Source organism: Fonsecaea nubica (assembly GCF_001646965.1).
Source record: "Fonsecaea nubica strain CBS 269.64 chromosome Unknown Scaff121, whole genome shotgun sequence".
Lineage (NCBI taxonomy): Eukaryota > Fungi > Ascomycota > Eurotiomycetes > Chaetothyriales > Herpotrichiellaceae > Fonsecaea > Fonsecaea nubica.
In genome coordinates, this window is record NW_019173794.1 from 1 (window position 1) to 17,818 (window position 17,818).

At 52.6% G+C, this 17,818-nt stretch overlaps 7 protein-coding genes across 7 annotated transcripts; 2 read left to right on the plus strand and 5 right to left on the minus strand.

Moving 5' to 3' along the window:
* Positions 1-358: 358 nt before the first annotated feature.
* AYO20_10758 (hypothetical protein) lies at positions 359-1,131 on the minus strand (the record flags this gene model as incomplete). The annotated part of the gene is made up of 3 exons (XM_022649014.1): positions 359-511; positions 605-679; positions 1,051-1,131. 3 exons carry the CDS (start codon positions 1,129-1,131, stop codon positions 359-361), a joined length of 309 nt encoding a protein of 102 aa, XP_022494982.1.
* Positions 1,132-2,302: 1,171 nt separating this feature from the next.
* Positions 2,303-3,291, minus strand: AYO20_10759 (hypothetical protein; the record flags this gene model as incomplete). The annotated part of the gene is made up of 3 exons (XM_022649015.1): positions 2,303-2,536; positions 2,596-3,139; positions 3,215-3,291. The coding sequence occupies 3 exons, from the start codon at positions 3,289-3,291 to the stop codon at positions 2,303-2,305; spliced, it is 855 nt and encodes a 284-aa protein (XP_022494983.1).
* A 778-nt stretch (positions 3,292-4,069) lies between these two features.
* On the minus strand, positions 4,070-5,512 carry AYO20_10760 (acyl-CoA desaturase; the record flags this gene model as incomplete). Its single annotated transcript, XM_022649016.1, has 1 exon — positions 4,070-5,512. One exon carries the CDS (start codon positions 5,510-5,512, stop codon positions 4,070-4,072), a length of 1,443 nt encoding a protein of 480 aa, XP_022494984.1.
* A 1,428-nt stretch (positions 5,513-6,940) lies between these two features.
* Positions 6,941-7,462, minus strand: AYO20_10761 (hypothetical protein; the record flags this gene model as incomplete). The annotated part of the gene is made up of 1 exon (XM_022649017.1): positions 6,941-7,462. The coding sequence occupies one exon, from the start codon at positions 7,460-7,462 to the stop codon at positions 6,941-6,943; it is 522 nt and encodes a 173-aa protein (XP_022494985.1).
* Positions 7,463-7,973: 511 nt separating this feature from the next.
* AYO20_10762 (hypothetical protein) lies at positions 7,974-9,224 on the plus strand (the record flags this gene model as incomplete). Its single annotated transcript, XM_022649018.1, has 2 exons — positions 7,974-8,146; positions 8,216-9,224. The coding sequence occupies 2 exons, from the start codon at positions 7,974-7,976 to the stop codon at positions 9,222-9,224; spliced, it is 1,182 nt and encodes a 393-aa protein (XP_022494986.1).
* A 3,927-nt stretch (positions 9,225-13,151) lies between these two features.
* AYO20_10763 (hypothetical protein) lies at positions 13,152-14,675 on the plus strand (the record flags this gene model as incomplete). Its single annotated transcript, XM_022649019.1, has 1 exon — positions 13,152-14,675. One exon carries the CDS (start codon positions 13,152-13,154, stop codon positions 14,673-14,675), a length of 1,524 nt encoding a protein of 507 aa, XP_022494987.1.
* A 1,156-nt stretch (positions 14,676-15,831) lies between these two features.
* AYO20_10764 (hypothetical protein) lies at positions 15,832-17,172 on the minus strand (the record flags this gene model as incomplete). Its single annotated transcript, XM_022649020.1, has 2 exons — positions 15,832-17,080; positions 17,144-17,172. The coding sequence occupies 2 exons, from the start codon at positions 17,170-17,172 to the stop codon at positions 15,832-15,834; spliced, it is 1,278 nt and encodes a 425-aa protein (XP_022494988.1).
* Between the last annotated feature and the right edge of the window lie 646 nt (positions 17,173-17,818).

Below are 17,818 nucleotides of genomic sequence, written 5' to 3' on the forward strand. Positions count from 1 at the left end.
ACAAGTACAACGCGCTACACTAGATAGTCGCTCCTCCGTGTGGCTAGGATGTTGGTATAATACAGTGGTGTGTGTGTGTGTGTGTTCATGGTGAGGACATCCCTCCTATGCTCTCCTATACTTTGGGCCTGGTTCTCAAGAGGTCCACCGACTTTCATCGATCAAAAAATCCACAACGCGGCAAACCGTCAGCGTTGCTACTACAACCATAAAGAGGCAAGTTGTGTTGTGTTGGTGTGTCTGAGAAACATGTATTGGTCAAAAGTCACGACAACCGTTCAACCTTGGGCGCTACCAACTCTGTCTGCTTCAATGACCTGCCTGCTGCCCACATCCCAGACCTCCCGAGGGAACCTCCTTAATTCCCGCCGACGGCCTCGGGCGCCTTGTGCGGATCAAAGCCATACTTGAGCTTGAGACTGTCGACGAGCTTGATGTAGCGCTCCTCAGCGGCCTCGGCGGTGGTACCGGCATCGACCTCCTTCTGCCAGGCCTTGTGCTTCGCTTTGCCCTATTCACGAGAGACAAAGAATCGGGTTAGTGGCATGGACTTCTTTTTGGAATGGAAATATGCAAAGTGAGATATAGGGTTGGGGTCTGGTACCTTCAGGTCGAACATTCCTGGAGCGGGAGCCTTGGAGATATCCTCGCCATTGGCGACCTTGAAGAGGGCGTAGAGCTAGATATCACGTTGAAATTAGGTTAGAATTTGTCAATGCTCAGGTCTTGCTTTGGAGGGAAAAAAATCATAGGGCCGTCCAGGAACAGAAATGCGGGATGCTCAGAAGCTTTGTGACACGGGGTTGGCGGCACAGAGCTGCTAGGGGAAGATGCCTCCACATCTCTCATCGTCTTCTTTGCCATAAACGGAGAAAGGTGTCCGCAAGAGCATCCAACATTTTGCAATCATTTGCCATGGTCTCACCAACCCGATCGTAGTGGGGGTTCGTGTCTCCTTTCCTCCCGTTTCTTTTTTCCCAGAGCCCCTCCCTCACATTCTTCTCCACCGAAAGTTGCCAGCAAGGAAAGACATGTCAGATAGGAACTCACCTCCAATAACTCGTCATTGCTGGGCTTGGCCTTGAGCAGACGACTGTCGTCGGCAGCCTTTTGAAACGCTGCGGAAGGCATCTTTTCAACGTCCCGGAGATTGTATTTCGTTTCCTTTTTTTCTTTTTCGAACTAAAAGGCAGGCCCTGGCTGCACTCGCAAAGCTGAGAGGAAGAGAAACCTCTGAGAGGGAGGCTTGGATGGAGTTAACGGACGGTGTGGAGGGGTGTCTGCGTTGCGTGCTCAGCGTTAGCACCGACTGGCCCTGTCACAAGAACCAGTATAACAGAGACAGCTGAAGGGTGAACTGGCTGCTAGGCAAGATCTAGAGCCGGATCGACGGCGAATGTCTGTGGGAGGGAATGTCCTCGATCCTTCAAGGACTGGAGGTTGAGACACCACCTCTAGTGTCACCGCCTACCGTGGTGGTGGTAATGACGCATTGATCACTTGGAGGGGTAATAGAGACAGTAACTGACCTCTGGTGTTTCTTGGGTGGCAGGATACTGTATCAAGATTCTGTTCAAGGTACAACGCAAGCAATGCAGAGCAGATGTCACAAGGATGTAAAACACCGCAGGCAGAGGAAACGTCAACAGACAGTAATTATTTGGTGGTTCATGCCCCCCAACCAAAGGACGACGTCAGAGTCCAGCGGACCCATTTCTTTGCGCTTTTGGTGGGGGACGAAAATCCTCCGAGCGGCGCTGACCGAGGGCTGTTTCTCTATCAAGTCACGCAAGTACAAGTACCTCGTTGTTGAACCAGCCACACAACTACAGCAGGCAGTGTTTGTGAACAACAAGTCACTCTTTTCATTGCTGGTGGCAATGGCTGTTGCTGTTGCCATTGCTGCTATCCATCCACTATTAGGATCACTATCCAGCAGAGCATTGTCCAGCAATCATTAACTCATCCAGTCCTTTTTTGGTATCCGAGGCTGATCATGAGTGTAGATCCAAGTGCTGCACCAAAGCCACCCCATCTGAAGAAAGATCAAGTAGAAAGCACATGTAGTCGCATTCCCATCCATCGTGCTCCATACGCCGTCGCGTGCTTGTGATGATCAGTAGCCCCCGCTTTCAATATGCTCACTCCTCAGTCTATGACAAGTGCCATATCACAATAACAAGAGTGGATCATTGATCGTTGCTTCATGTTGCACATGAGCACCAATGAAATGTATGTCGTTTACCACAACGAGGTTATCCACGAGGACAACCACCGCGAGATCTCCTCTGAGGCACAACGCCTACCAATCAGCGGCCCAACCGTTCTTCTCCAGAAACTCTGCACAGGCGTTCTTCAGCGCGACATTGGGTATCAGGTTGTCCGGCTTGAGCGGCTGCCTTGTGAGGGGGTCAGTTCCGACGACCTTGATGTGTTTTAACAAAGACACTCGCTCGTATGAGACACCAGTGGGTGTTACAACAGGGTCGTGCATCACTTCGAATGTAATGGGGTCAATGAGCCAGTCAGGGACAACCTGTGCACGGCAGCGAGATTAGCAACATGGTCATATAGAGGCAACGTCTGTCCACATACTCTCTCCGCCGAATCTGGTATACCCTTGTCCTCAAAGCCCCGTCTGATATTTGCCCTTCTCACTTCGGCCTCTCTTTGAAGTTCTTCGATCTCCTCCCGACGGCCTGTGTCCCCAATCTCGCCTGCCTTGAACCTTTCTTCCACAGCGTCAAGGTCTCGCTGTAATTGTGCGTCCAGCAGGTCTTCAACCAATGCCAACGTCTCATTCATCTCTCGCAAACGCGCCGTCTCTTTAGCCTGCCATTGCGCTTGCTTCGCTTTCAAAATGAAATTGCTGATCAACTCTGCAGAGCTGTCGTGTGTCTCTAGACAAATGGCATATGCTGTTTTGGCCTCCTCCAGCGCTTCAGTGACATGACGTTGCGCCAGGAGGGCTTGCGCCAGATAATAGTGAGATTTCATGGCGGCATTCTTGTGTTTGACACCGTATAATTCTATCGCCTTGCGCGCGTCGGTTTCAGCGCCGGGCCAGTCTTGGAGACGGATGCGGGTGAGGGCTCGGTTAGTAAAGACCTTGGGGTCGGAGCGTGAGTGTTCAGCGATCCTGTTTCATTTGCGAGGTTAGGACCTTGGATGTTCAAAGACAAACACAGCGATGAGGGTGGAACGAGAGACGCACGCTTGGGTATAGAGTTGCTCGGCTTCCTTGTACTCGCCGGCTTTGAACTTCTCGTTGCCTAGTTCTCGGAAAGACATGACGGGCTAATGGTCAAATACTCTAGATTCTAGGAAGATGAAATGTCAATCAAGGTTGGAAGAGACAGCCTCAATAAAATCGACAGTCAGTTAATCTGGTAACGGTAAAAGCAGCGCATGCAGCATGTAGTGAAGAGCGACAGCAACCGAGCAAATGCATCTACTTGTGTAATCATGAAATGTCAACAGCCGAGACGCATAGCTGTCCAAGAGTGTCCAAGAATCCAGAAAACCGATCGTGCGACGCCAGGTCGATGGACGGATATCGTGGCAAGTCAGCCTTGGGGACAGAAGGTGATGGATGCGTTTGGATACTTTTTGGGAGAAAAGACGCTGCACAACGCATCACAAGCCGGAGTTCGGACGAATTTGGATGCGGAGAAGCACACCTGCTCCTTCCCGCCCAGGCAGCCTCCTTGCCTTGCCTCACAGCTGCCCCAGTTGCCCAGCCACAGCCTCTCAACCAACCAGGGAACGAGATAGACTCCAAACCATAATGTAATCACAGTGAATTGCTTGCATTGAATTTCATACTGCTATGACATGTCATGGGTATTTGGAGTGGTCTTGTAAGAAAGCTTCCAAAGGCTCAATTTCCTCAATCACTCCTTGGAATCGACAGTGTATTCCATATCCATAGTCGCCCCCAACCCATTTGCCCTATCTCCGTTTTCCTGGAACGCCCAACTCAACTGTACATATCGCTGCTGAAGGTAAAAATGTTTTCCGTGATCTAATTCATCAATCCGCTTTCATTTCCATTCGACATACGCTGCATTCAAGCGGCACCTGCGGTAGGAGTGTTCTGGAGCACTTTGGTTGGTTGGTACCCAGCTCGAATGATCCTTTCGCCAGAGGAATCACGGCTGACTTCACCCTTGGCCTCCAATTGAGACCGCCGCCATATATCAACTTCACCTCCGCCACGGATGACACCAACTCTCATTGTCGAAAGCAAGTTGTGAGCTGCGTTGCTGTGCATATACACACCACCATTGAACATGGCAGTGGCATCTTTGCCAATGCCGGAGTTGATCATAGCCTTGCCACCAGGATGGTCCTTGATGAAATCCGTTACATCGTGAACAATTCCGGCGACAGCAATCAGACCACGGCCGTTCTTGCATTGATCAACATACTCGTCCCATTCCATAACAGGAAGTTGATCGAGAGGAACACCCCAGTCGAGCCTAGCACGTGTCTGATCAAGCTTCTTTTGTTGTTGCTGAAGGCGGCCCTTTTCGATTTCGTTGCTGCGGAATTGTTTGAGGTCGTACGCAAGACCGAGCTGTTTGCAGGTCCAGATGAACCACTTTGTGGGATCATATTGGTGCCACTCGATCGCATTGCGGTAATCGGAGGGGAACTCGTGGTGGAAGTTGTGATAGCCTTCACCAAGAGTAACCAAAGCTGTGATGACGTGGTCACGCGGGGAGTTGCGGTCGTCAAAAGGTTGGTCTCCCAGCCAGTGGGCCAAAGAGTTGACGCAGAAAGTGGCTTGCTGGACGAAGAAGATTCGGAGAATGCCAGCATAGATGAAACCACCCCACCAATCACCCCATCCCAGGCCAGCAACAATAGTAGGCAGGATCAGACCCATGAAGATCACGACCTTGAGATAGTTCTTGTGTTGCCAGACGACGATCGGGTCTTCGTTCAAATCCGAAATATCGGTACGTCCAATCCTCTTGGGGTTTTGCTTCATTACCATCCAGCCAATGTGAGAATAGAGCAGACCCTTGCGGACAGAGTATGGGTCCTTGTCCGTGTCGGTGTACCGGTGGTGTGCTCGGTGGTCACGCGACCACCATCTGATCGAACCCTCGACAGCACCACCACCAACAGCGGCGAGGAAGAATCTCAAAGGCAGAGTGGCGGAATAAGAGGTATGGGCCCATAATCTGTGATATCCAGCTGTGATACCCAACCCAGTGGCAAAGTAATATAGCACTGCCCAGACAGCGGTCTTGAACTGAAGAGGCACCCAGAAGGCCTGGATGCAGCCCCAGAGCGGAATACCAACGATGAGGGTAACGTTGAGCCAGTTGACATGTTTGTACCAATTCGACCGTGTCATGGGCATCTCGGTGATGTGAACTTTCTTGGGGTCATACTTGGTGCTTCGATTGGGTTCGGAGGGCTTAGCCATCGGCGATGGCTGAGACGACTGAAACTCAGGCTTGACAGCCAGGTCACCAGCGGTGGGTTGAGACGAAGGCATTGCTGAAGCAGTCGAGGTTCAACTGATGCCAGAGGTGAAGAGGACTGAGGATGGAATGAGGGAATGAAAGGGGGGAGATCAGGAAGGACTTGGGACCGAAGGTTATATTTATGAGAAAGGTGAGGATAATCCGAAAGGGTGATGGTGTGTTTGAGCTTCCTCAGATATGTTGAGAGGCGATTGTGGGGAAGTCGGTGGAATGGGTCAGAGGCACAGGCAATAAGATCGGAGGCAATACTTTGAGGGTAAGACGATCATGCTCAGCGGATACTCAGACACGCCAGAGCATTTGCACAACAGACGAATCGTGGACCGAGTGAGGCCGGCGAGAACTTGGAAATCGGCCAGTCCCTTCGGACAGAGATTTTCCTGGTCTCATGAGGCGGTCTCGATGGGTTCCAAGGTTGGCTGACGATTCCCAAAAGGCTGGAGTTGGGAAGCGGCAACGCAGCGCAGCTTCCCGGTTGCGAAAAAGATGCTGCAGGGTTTTGTGATTTTTGTTGGGGAAGAGCAACGTCACTAGTCTCGGCCGGCAGCCTCCTCCGACAGCGATATGATTGGTGGATCGCCTTCGGTGCCTTGCGCTAGAAGCCCGCTAGAAGCCCAGATCCTTGACGCTAGGAGAATTTTGACTGGGTTTCCCCAACATAACACCGTGGTCTGCATTTTCCGGTCGGACGGACTTGGTAAGAATAGCTACAAAGTGAACGGAGTACGAGGAACAGAGGCAACGAGAGTGGTTTCACAGAGACAACCGGTCAGACACTGGCTTTCAGCCCTGTTGACGCCTAGAATGCTGCTTTCTGTACGGGTTATAGCAGGAGGCGCGACCATTCCTCAAATGAGTGACCTCGGCCCAACCGAATTTTAGACTGGAGGCTGAAGGAGCAGGTCAGATCTCGGGTCTGTTGCTCCGAGGCACCAGGGGAGCCACCAGGGGAGCCACCAGGGGCCAACAGGAGACCAGGGACACTTCTTTGAGAACGGTTGGGGTCTCGCTCTTCGTTTCGGCCCCCGTATTTCGTATTGCTTTTCCACCCCCAGGCTTCTCTCCTCTTATCCGACCACCATTCCCGGGACAGAATGAGTGATATATCATTGGCTTGTACTCGACGACAGGGTGTTTTGGGATGCTGACTCTATCATATGATTTCTGGAGACGATCATGTCCTTGTTCCGAGCATGTGAATTACAGGACCATGTCAAACTGTTGGGAAGGAGGCCTTCTCCCGCAGATGAGAATTCAACAAGAAGAGATTCCAAAATTGACATGCTGTCACCTGTCATGATCTCATTGTTTTCCGGTGTGAAGACGTATGCGTTTCATGGAGATTTGGCGTCTGGGAATTCAACGTGGATTCAACTACCCCTTCAGACGAGCAGATAATATAGTGGGTGCCTTCAGCCATGTTCTGTATCACCTGTGCATCACCAAGGGACTGCTCTCGGCCCAACATCCAACCCATACGAGCCCTCTTGCCTTATCCCTCCAGCTTGATCCTCAGCCCGCTCCCTGACTTCCTCTCCCATATCGCCTCCACTATTCTTCCATCTCTTATGTAGCCTGCGGGCTGCAAACCTGCCCACTCCCCAAACACCCGCTGCAATAACACTTGCTCCAATTGTAGGGGGAGCAGCTATCCAAGCCACTCCGGACACCATGCCGCCAACCGCAGTCGCTCCCACTGCGGCCACCAAGGCTCCAACTGCCACATATTTTGCCCAGCGTACCAGGCGCCAGATGATGAACTGCCCTACATATCGGACTGAGCGGAGCAGTGCGCGCGTTCGAAATCGAGCAGGCTTCTCGGCTGTGGTGGCAGTTGGCGAGATGAGGTAGTTCAGGTTGCGTTTGGCGGAAATCAAGGCAGAGTTGGATTGTTGTTGAACAGCAGTGTCCCCCTCGTCTATAGCCGAGGCGATCGACGCCTTGCCCCGAGAGGGTGCCATGGTCGATGGGGTTTGATAGTTAGGTCCTGAGGGAATAAGATGTATGATATAGACTTGGTGCGCAGGAAAGGTTGGTTGACGGCTTCAGTGGTGAAAAGAGTCTCCCGCATGCCACAGTCCAAACATTGTTTAGATGATATATCGTGACGTAATTGGCCTATGCACGACACAGCCTCGTCGGCCTCGGTGCTCAAACATTGCTTCTTGTACGTTTCAAACTTGCTTGTTGATCCTGTCCCGTTCCAACATGCTGAGCGCATATCAACGCCGGTATAGAGGTATCTGGACTCATGTTTCGAATCTATGCGAAATGCACATACATACTCGGTACCTTGTGAAGGGCATATTATGTAGAAGTACAGCAAATCGACTCCCCAAAAGGAGGCTAGTGGCGTGTCGGATATTGACCGGGGAAACTCCGACTTTCTTACCACCGATATTTTAGTCGACAGCTTATTCTTGCAATGGGCTGCTGATCTACTTGTAGGGTGCTCGCATCCACCAGCACACAATGTCAAGGGGTGTGCCAAAGAAAGTCTTCGACGCGGTGGTCGTTGGCGCAGGAGGTGCAGGTGTCGCGACGGTTGGCGCGCTCCTCCACTTTCACCAAACCTTTAGGATCGGATGGGTAGATCCAGACTTCTCGGGGGGACGAATATCAAAGAAATATAGGGATGTATCGAGGTATGTATGAGAGACTCCAAGACTTCCCACTGCTCAAGATTGGCAGATGAACTCTTCTGACTCTTGTAGCAACACCAAAACATCTCTGTTCCGACAGTATGCCGACGCTTTCGAGCCGTTCCGTCAGATTGTGGCTTCGACACCAAAGCCACACGCTGTCACTGTCCTCGAAACCCTCGATCAGAACCGAGGCTGCCGTCTCCAATATGCGGCAGACATGTTAACAATGTTGACCACCGGCCTGCGCAGACATGCCAACGTTGAGACACACGTCGGAAACTTGTCTCGAGCGGACTTCCAAACCTCATCAGCCTCTTGGTCAATGGATCTCGACCCAACGAACCAGGGGCCAACCCAAAAGATCTTGTCCCGAAACGTCATCATGTGCACAGGCTCATCGCCCACGACGATACCGCTACCTTGTTCGTCGCCGACCATACTTGACCTCGACGTCGTCCTGGACCGACAGGCTCTACGAGCCAGTCTGCCAACGACGGGTGCAAGACCGGTTGTTGGAGTGATAGGCACATCTCACAGCGCCATCGTCGCCATCATGAACCTGTACGAATTGGCAACAAGCACCCACCCGCATCTTCACATCAAGTGGTTCGTCCGCAGCCCCATGACCTACGCCGTCGAGATGGACGGTTGGATCCTGCGCGACAACACCGGCCTCAAAGGCGCCTCGGCAGACTTTGCCCGCGCGCACTTGGAAGACGATAAACTGCCAGGGTCGCCGGTGCGCAAGTTCCTCACCAAGGTCGACTGCCCAGACGTCCGCGACGCATCAATGACCCCTCACTTGGACTCGTGCACGCATGTCGTCGAGGCCATCGGTTACACGAGAGACCCGCTGCCCCGGCTCTCCGTCGACGGCACGGCCCTCGAGGGTATCATCAGCTACGACCCGACCAACGGCGCGCTTTTGGACGGCAACGGCCACGCCGTCCCGCACGCGTGGGGGGCCGGCATTGCCTTCCCAGAGCGAGTGACCGATCCGGCAGGGAACACCGAAAGCGCCGTCGGGCTCTGGAAATTCATCAAGTATCTGAACCGGGTTGTCCCGACGTGGTGTTAGCGCTTTTCAACTTCGACAGCGCAATCCAAGACAGACAGAAACTACCATGGGAGGCAGGAGAGGCAGAGCAAGGAAGAAAGATGGAAGAAAACAGCACAGAGAATCTCTTCAGACTCCGGCCCTCATCGAGGAAGATCAAGTCGCACGACGGTTAATTTTCTGGAGATGTCAAGTCTTGAGGAAGATCGATAATCTATTTTTCCCTTCAGGCCTGTATCAACCCGCCGACCGCACGCATGATTTGCACTTTACAGCATCTACAGTGCAGACACAAGAGGTGGTGGCGGCGGAACTTGTTCCTCGGAATGCCACAAAATAGACAGGAAGGACTGAAGTGATAGAATGCTAGACTGGGTTGATGGAGTGGCTGAGGCGTCCTTTTGATAGATCTTGTCTGAATATCTGGTGGAAACCCAGGCGTACTGAATCGGGAAATACATACATACATGATGCTCTAGAAGACGAGGCCCGCAGGGGTTCGGAAGCCGTGTCATCACGCCTTGGTCATAAGCTATGGAGGACTTACAAAGGACGGTGAGGGACTCTCCATACAACCATCTTCTTGTTCGCGCGTAACAGAACATATTGCAACACAGAGATGAAGAGACCAAACTCCAGCCGTAGTAGGTGAGAGTATGCGAAGGAAGACAAAGTGCCGACCGATTGTGAGAGGAGCCGATCTCAATTGTGCAGGAAAGGATCATCCTACGAGGGACCATGCGGGAGGTACCTGTTGGAAACCCTTTTTAGATCCCAGATGATATCGCCCTAGAGAGAAATGGTCGAGTTGAGCCTAGCCATATTCAGGGTCAGTTGTGCAGCGTCTAAACTTGGTGACAGATCCTCGTGGCGCAGATCTATATTTCTACTCTCCAAAGTATGGTGATTGGACAGCTCTAAAGCCTAAGAAGGACGTCAACTAAGCATCTTGAGCTTCAGGAATCCAGGAATAGGGGCCCAAGTGGTTCTCATATGTATAATGTATGTCGTAGGATTGGAAGGAGGTTGGAGACTGGAAACCAGCAGCTATGGACCGCCTTGCAATGATGTTCAAGAGCAGCGACGAGGCTTTCGGTGGCTGGATGGTAGCCAGATCAGGTCGATATCAAGCCTGTACATTTCTGCTTTCGTGAACGGAAGCACCAAACACATACTAAGTGTACAGAGCAGTCCTTTTATGGTTGTTCGAAGGAAGCATTGCCCATTTGAGCTGAGATTCACCAGGAGGGAAGTGCCTGTACTCGTGTAAAACGGGAGGATCCCCAGGGCTGGGGCCAAATAATGATGCGAGATCTGCCGCGAGAATCTGGTACATCATAATCAGGACGGTGATTTCTGAGCTCTGCCAAAAATGGAGGTTTGCTGACGTTGAAGGCCCGTAAGCTTGAATCTTAGCGACGAAATCAACAGTGATCGTGGCCAGGTGTATGTTGACTGTTGGATCTGGAGTCAGCTCAGCCCCAGACTTACTTGGATGTTGTTCGGTTAGATATCCCCTTTGTGGTAATACAGTAACCTTTGCTCATCCAATCTGCCAGCTCTTAGAGTTACTGAGACGTTCTCCGATCATCACTTTCCTCCCCATGCTGCTTGAATTGTCAACTCAGGACCCCTTTCAATTTCGATGTACTGTAACACCACTTGTAAAGCTTTCGGCCACAATGGATGGCGATGGCGCGCTTTCAGGAGACAGGGGGGTATGGGTGCATTCGCCATGCTGTATACTATCCATCAGGTCGCTCATACTTTCCATCCCAAATGCATCACTTTCCACGAGGAGATAGAGGAATCTTCAATGACACGGCCAGACATGAGTTGTTTGCCGCCCGTTCCGATTGACGGAGAGGCGCATCGAGGGACTGCTCCTACAAGGATCAACAAACATCACGGTCTCTCGAACCGGCAACCATGAATAAGCCCACAAACACTTGGGAGATCATGGATGATCCAGCACGTGCCGAGCCACATTCCCCCATAACGAACCTGCCAGTTCGCTCTGGGGAGAATGTCACCTTTGGTTTCCGATTCTCGATTATCCTGATGTGCCGGGCGGGTAGCAGACATTGACCGCGTTTCCGGTCAGATAATATCCAGAGAGGCAGAATCCTTCGGCGGTATTATGCATTTCGCATTGATTCATGGGTGATTTTTCTGCCAGAACGAGAAACAGCAGGATGTCGGCTTGGGGATGAGGAGTGGCGTCTCACCCTTCTTCCCGCAACGTGTGCCTGAGGCCACACAGAGAGGGTGAGCAAGGATGCACCGAAAGACTGTAGCTGTGAATGATCCGATGACATTGTTGACGACCTTGGCGGGGTAGTCAAGTACCTGCATCAGCGCGGGTCTTGTCCTGTAGGTTGTGTCACTGTTGGAGAACAATGGCCAGAGTTCCGTGTGCATTGTGTCTGAGGTATTATTTCCTCCGGATTGTGACCGGCTCGAATTTATACTCCTCCTCCTGCTCTGCACAAGGCTGCTGGGCCAGTTTGAGACATGGCGGACTCGTGCTTCTGGTAGTCTAACGCCAGGGATCTAGGTAGGTGATGATCATCTGGGGTATTATTAGTAACATGGTCACTGAACAGAGAGAGACGCAGATGAATACGCGGCCAGCCCAGGTCGATCTGTCGCGTGCCGCTATTTAAGCCCTTTGAGGAAGGGCAAAGTCTTGTTTTGTGGTGCTCATCGACTTGCAGAATTACGGGATGGTAGCAATGGGCGGGCGTGGCGAGGCGAGTTGAGGATTGAGATGATGGTTGCGAATACGCGTCATGACTTGCCTAGAGGCACCAGTGGGTGATTAGCCCGTGGTCTAGTTCTACCTAGTGAGTGCCCCGGCTTGCGAGGTTGATAGGCGACACGATGGGCACCTTGGGCCCCAAACCGGCATTTGTTAGGTGTTGGCTTAACGAGAACCCGGCCTCGGCAGAACACCTATTCCGGCCCCTCTACTTCGACGTGCTTGTCGCCCCTCGGTCGGTTTCCACCAACCCCTCACGCCAGCTGCGACAAGCTCCACCACCCTCTCCTTCTCCCTTCAGGTCAGCATGGGGAGCTGTGGTTGTGCTTGTCGCAGCCCGTCTCAAGGGCTCCCATCCCCCTGCTTCACACATACTCGTACGAGTGCCGTCCGCATCTTCTGACGCCCTGCCTGCCGCCCGACCTTGACACGCAATATTCACGCAGGTAAAAGGGGGATCAATCACAGGACAGGACTGAGAAACACCCTTGCCTGCAACAGAGGGAAATTTTCTTTTTCCTCGTCATCAACGCTGGTGGAAATCCTAGGATAACCGCCGGATATCCCCATCACCTCGTATCCAAGCTGGACGGGTTGTGTGCTGTGGTATACGATATCCCAAACCAATCAATCGAGGCCACCAACGTCTTGGACCGCCCAAGGTTCTGTGTGGATCACTCCACGTATCCCGGCGTTCCGATCACCTGCACCTTTGGAGGGCTGCCTCGATCGCCGACCAGGACATTAAACAACTTCTGTGACAAGTTCTCAAACACGAAACTGTTGCGGTAGCCAGTCCTTCCAACACAGCCCCAATAGTGCTTCCAAATCATCCCTGTCTCCTTTGCGCTGCGAACCAGCGACTATCCGCCCATCACCCGTTCTCTGCGTTGATCCTTCGTTGACGGATGTAAGCAGCATCGCCCGGCCGCTAACCTCTCTGCCTCTGAATTGCCAACGAAGGGTGTCATGGCACACTGCTCAACTCTGTGCTCGATATAATACACTCCGCGTCCTGCCTGCTCAGTAATAAGCCTTCGTGTCCCGATATCGTGTCCAACCTGGACGCACCTCGCCGAACCAACACCTGTATAATTTGATCAGAAGGTGGGGTTTCTGCGAAGAGCCGGACGAGGGTCATTGCTTTGGAGCACGAAGAGACGGCGGTAGCACCATATACAACAAACATGGTTGTCGCTCGGGGATTTCAGAGATGGCTGGCCATCTTCGCCACAGCGCTGACCTTCTTGTGCTCGAGAACAGCGGCTCAGACTATTGCACCGTCCAACACCACACACGATCTCCTTCCCTTCTCGTCCTCCCCTAGATTCATCCTGAATGGCACCGAGTTTGCCGATCTGCCTGAGATACAGATGGCACCATTGGGTCCTTATGCGCAAATGTCACATCAAGGTTTTGTGCAAATTCGAGTGCAAGGACATCTGGTCAATATCGATGCCTCCAACGCCAACGACATTGCAGACGTGGATCAGTTTTCCTATATTTCCTGCGATCCAGAAGATTATCCTAACAACTTGGATGCCAGCGAAGTCTTTCGCATTGTGGTGAACTCACCAAGGGCGAACATCGTCATCCTATACAGCGAGACAAGCGACCATTGCATTGCGACAGGCCTGGACGGGCTCCCGACAATCGGAGGAATCTTGACCACCACCGACAGCGCCACCGCATCCAGGTTGGCGAGGCTGGACCTGACACAAGAAAGCTCCGGCACAGCCACGATCCTCCCAGATCTGACGTCTTACACCAATTCCTCTGCGCCTGGGTTCAACGGGAACGGTGGCATTGGCCAATCCCCGACAACTGCAGTTGCCATGATCATTTTGTATTCGATTACCGGCATTATCACCGCTCTCTTCGTTGTCATTATTGTCACCGGTGCCATCCGGGCGCACAGACATCCTGAAAGGTACGGGCCTCGAAACATCGCGGGCAGAGGGAGACAGAGTCGCGCAAAGGGTATTGCACGTGCCATGCTCGAGACCCTCCCGATCGTCAAGTTCGGTGATCATCAAGACCTTCCCGCTGCCAAACCAACGGAAGGATCAGACATTGAAATGAATGCTGGAAATACCCCCGGGGGCGATGGCCACCATCCGGATTCAAACAACAAAGCCGTGGCTGGAGAGGTTGTCACTTCCGAATCCAGCAGCGACCGAGCGGCAGCAGTGATCGCCACCAACAACCCAGACGGCACCGATGCAGAAGGTCAACTGGGCTGTTCGATATGTACCGAGGATTTCAAGAAGGGAGAGGAAGTGCGTGTATTGCCGTGTAACCACAAATTCCATCCTGACTGCATTGACCCATGGCTTCTCAATGTCAGCGGAACGTGTCCGCTGTGTCGAATCGATCTGAGACCGCAGACTCAAGAGATTGAAGGAGAGGAACGGAGAGGTTCGACCGCCACAGCGGACCAGGATGGCCAATTCCCACCGCCACTCCCTCCTGCTAGGCCCGCCGACACCAACGGCAGTCCCCAACGAGGGGGACGAAGGGAAACCGTCTCCAACCTTCGACACCTGGCGTCCGGGTCTCGAGACGAGCGCATTGCAGCGCTGAGGCGGTTACGGCAGGAGACTCTGCGATCCAACCGTCCGACAAACGATGAAGAGCGGTCTGGTCTAGCCAGGAGGTTCCGAGAAAGATTCCGAATCCGAACTGAAAGGCGTGATGCCACGACCGAATGAACAGTTACGAATGTTATTTACAGGCTCTGGACGCCAGTATAATGACTCGATGATCGAGATGGTGTGGATGAGTCGCATGGTTTTGCACCCCAGCACCGTTTTTAAAAAGTTTGGTCCTTTTTTTTTTTTTGGTACGCACAACGTGGTGATGCGATGACTATGAATTTTTTGTCCACCTTTTTGCAAAGACGAAGAGGAGGAATGTAAGGCGCCAATGAACCGCGAATACCGCATTCAGCCGAGTGCTTCGATTTCATGAGCGATTTTTGGGAGCCAGGCCTGTCCCTCTTATCTATATACGGGGTCTCTCCGATGGGGTTTCGTGGACTGGCATATATTTGACCAGCCTGTACAATGGTTTTGCGGATGCATATTCTGGGAGTATATCTCTAGCTACCTATCCAGCCACTTGGGTAGGGAAGTAGGTATATTGATCCGAGTCACGATTGGTGTGTGACTGACTTGGGGACAAGCCATCAAGAGAGGGAGAAGGATGGGAAGAGGGAGGGTGCCATTGGTGTAACCATCAACCCACCCGCCATATGTATTATGTGTGTGCATGTGTGTGTTTGTATGCATTTCTTGGAGCACGAGATATACAAGTACAAGTACAGCAACAACAAGTGTGACGCACCTGTATATGGAAGAAAGATGTAAATGATACCGCACAGCTATTCTATCTCTACTTCTCCTTTTCCTTCTCGTGCTCCTTCTTCTACGTCTACGTCTACACTCTCTGACCGAGTCTAACTGGCTGATCGGTCCAGTTAGTAGTTCTACGCCTGGCGTAATGTCTGTGGTGTCACGTTATAGCGTTATAGCGATGATGTTGGACTCCAACACGCTGTACCGAGACGGTGTAGAATCTGTAGGTGTGCGAGTACTTGTATAAATAATCATTCCATTTACAAGGACCAGTCTGCGTGTAACGGGACAGTGGCCGCCCGTCCCATGACCCTGCGTTCCTGGTCAGAAGGAGTAGTACTTGCTGACCATGCGATAAGAAACGAGACGCTTGGCAAGCAACGGCTTCCTGCTCTGTACTGTGCCAGCCTTTCCTATGCTGTCCTAACCTGTCCTGCCCTGACCTATGCTGTGCCGTGATGGAACAAATTTCCCTCTCTTGCGCGCAGCGCCTTTTTGGGTGCGAGCTGCTTCATCTGCGTCGTTCGGGGTCCCCCATCAACGAGTCCACGCCACTGCTCATACCACGTGAGATCTCGTCTGTGATATCCCTCGCCGCGGTCCATCCTCGGGATGCTCTTGCGGATGGCGACGTTGACTCAGGGCCTGAATCTCGCATCCTCTCCCTCTCCATGTCCCGCTCGCTCCGGTCATAGTGGGCGTCGCCTCCAGGGCCGCCACCGGGGCCACTGCCCGAAAACCACCCACTGACACCAGCGGGGATCCAGCCTCCACCAGCACCATCGCCACCGCTGGTTCGCCGACGATCATGAGGATCTGCTGGCGTGTTTGAGCCTCCTGTGGCTTCGTCGTAGTCGACATTTTCAAACGATTGCTCACTTCGCGACTTGGTCTTCAATCCACCGCCCATGGCCAACCCAGATCCTGAGCTTGAGGGTCGCTTACTATGTCCGCCGTTCCCTCCCCGCCCATTGCCGTCGCCCGGAGCAGCGCCGTATGCGAGGTCCAAGTTCTGCTGCTCGCTGTCCAGCATCCTTACCAGGCCCAATAACCTGTCACGTTGTGCAGTGATGAATGAAGACTTCTCGGCCGTGGACTGACCGGGGATGTTCTCGAACTGGAAGAGGTTCGGGGGGATGGAGATTGAGGCGGCTTCAGCAGCTGCAGAACGATATGTTCCTTGAGAGGGGTTGGATGGAGAAGCCAGACCCGCAGCGAAACTAGATACCATGCTGTACACCCCCGCAGACGTTGCACCGGGTTGAGTAGGGGTGTTGGTCCTTGCGCCAGGCATAGCAAAGCGCGAAAGGAGGTCTGACGCATAGCTTGCGTAACCTCCTACTCCGGCTGCTTGTTGCTGGCCAGCGTGCTGTTGTGGACTCTTCTGGCCCAAGATCTTCTCTCGTGCCCATTCAATTGCTATATTCATGTAACCCAATCCCATCTGTTGCAGCTTGTCGTGGGTTTCACCAATGAACTGGTCAATCTGGCGTTCATGGTGGACGATGTACGGCTCCAAATAGTCGAGGTAGAGGACCTTGGCGCCCTGAGTCTGAGGGAGGACGAGGTAGAGGAGGAAGATGAGGCGGAGCCATGAGTAGAACGGGATCCAGCCTATGATGAACAAGGTCCAGGACTCGAATAAAAGGGTGAGGGACAGAATGGTGAAGTATATCAACCACGGGTGCGTTTGAGCCGGGTCATTTGTACGCAACGCTTTGTAGGAGAGGTAGGCTGGGAGGAGGATGGTGGTGACGGAGCTGCATAAGAAGAGCAGTGAGTTTACAGGGTCTAAGTGGGAAGTCCACTGCTGGTGTACTCACGCTATGAGGTCTGCTATGATCCCAAACATGGTGACTTGGAGGAGTGACTGAAGGCCAATGCTGGAGGATCAATGGCTTGAACTCAGGTAGTTGAGGAAGGAGTTTAAAAGTATCTGGGACACCCACCAGGCAGCCAAGTTAGATACAGCATGCAGTATAAGGTGGCTTTTTCTTTGAGTTTTCCAGACAACAGATGTCCGGAACGGCGGGTTTGAGGAAAGCCAAAGTGCCAAAGTCGGTGTGCCTGACGGAGGAGCAAGTGAGAGGATGAGGCTGCGCCGACTCCACATGCGGGCAGCTCAGCCCTGCTGATCCGAAACCCAGCCTCGTCTCTTATCGATAAGGTGCGGGGCAGTTGGGATAAATGCTCGGCCGTAGTCGGCAGTTGGGATATCCAATACGGTGGACCTTTTCGGACGTCATGTGCAGGTTTGATATTTTTTCCGACGGCGACACCAACCCATCATTCCTCGGTACCTTTGACATTTGGTGTTTGCAGGGAAAATCGACGCGGTTCGAGGCTGGCGATCCGAGTTACACCTGAAACAGAACCGAGAGTCTTGTTGCATAACCACACAACTCGACACACGCCTCGCTTCCTACTGGAGAAAACAGCATCAGTTGACCATCCACTCGCCTCTTCCTACTGGTCCCTGCATCAGGCCTTTAAACTTC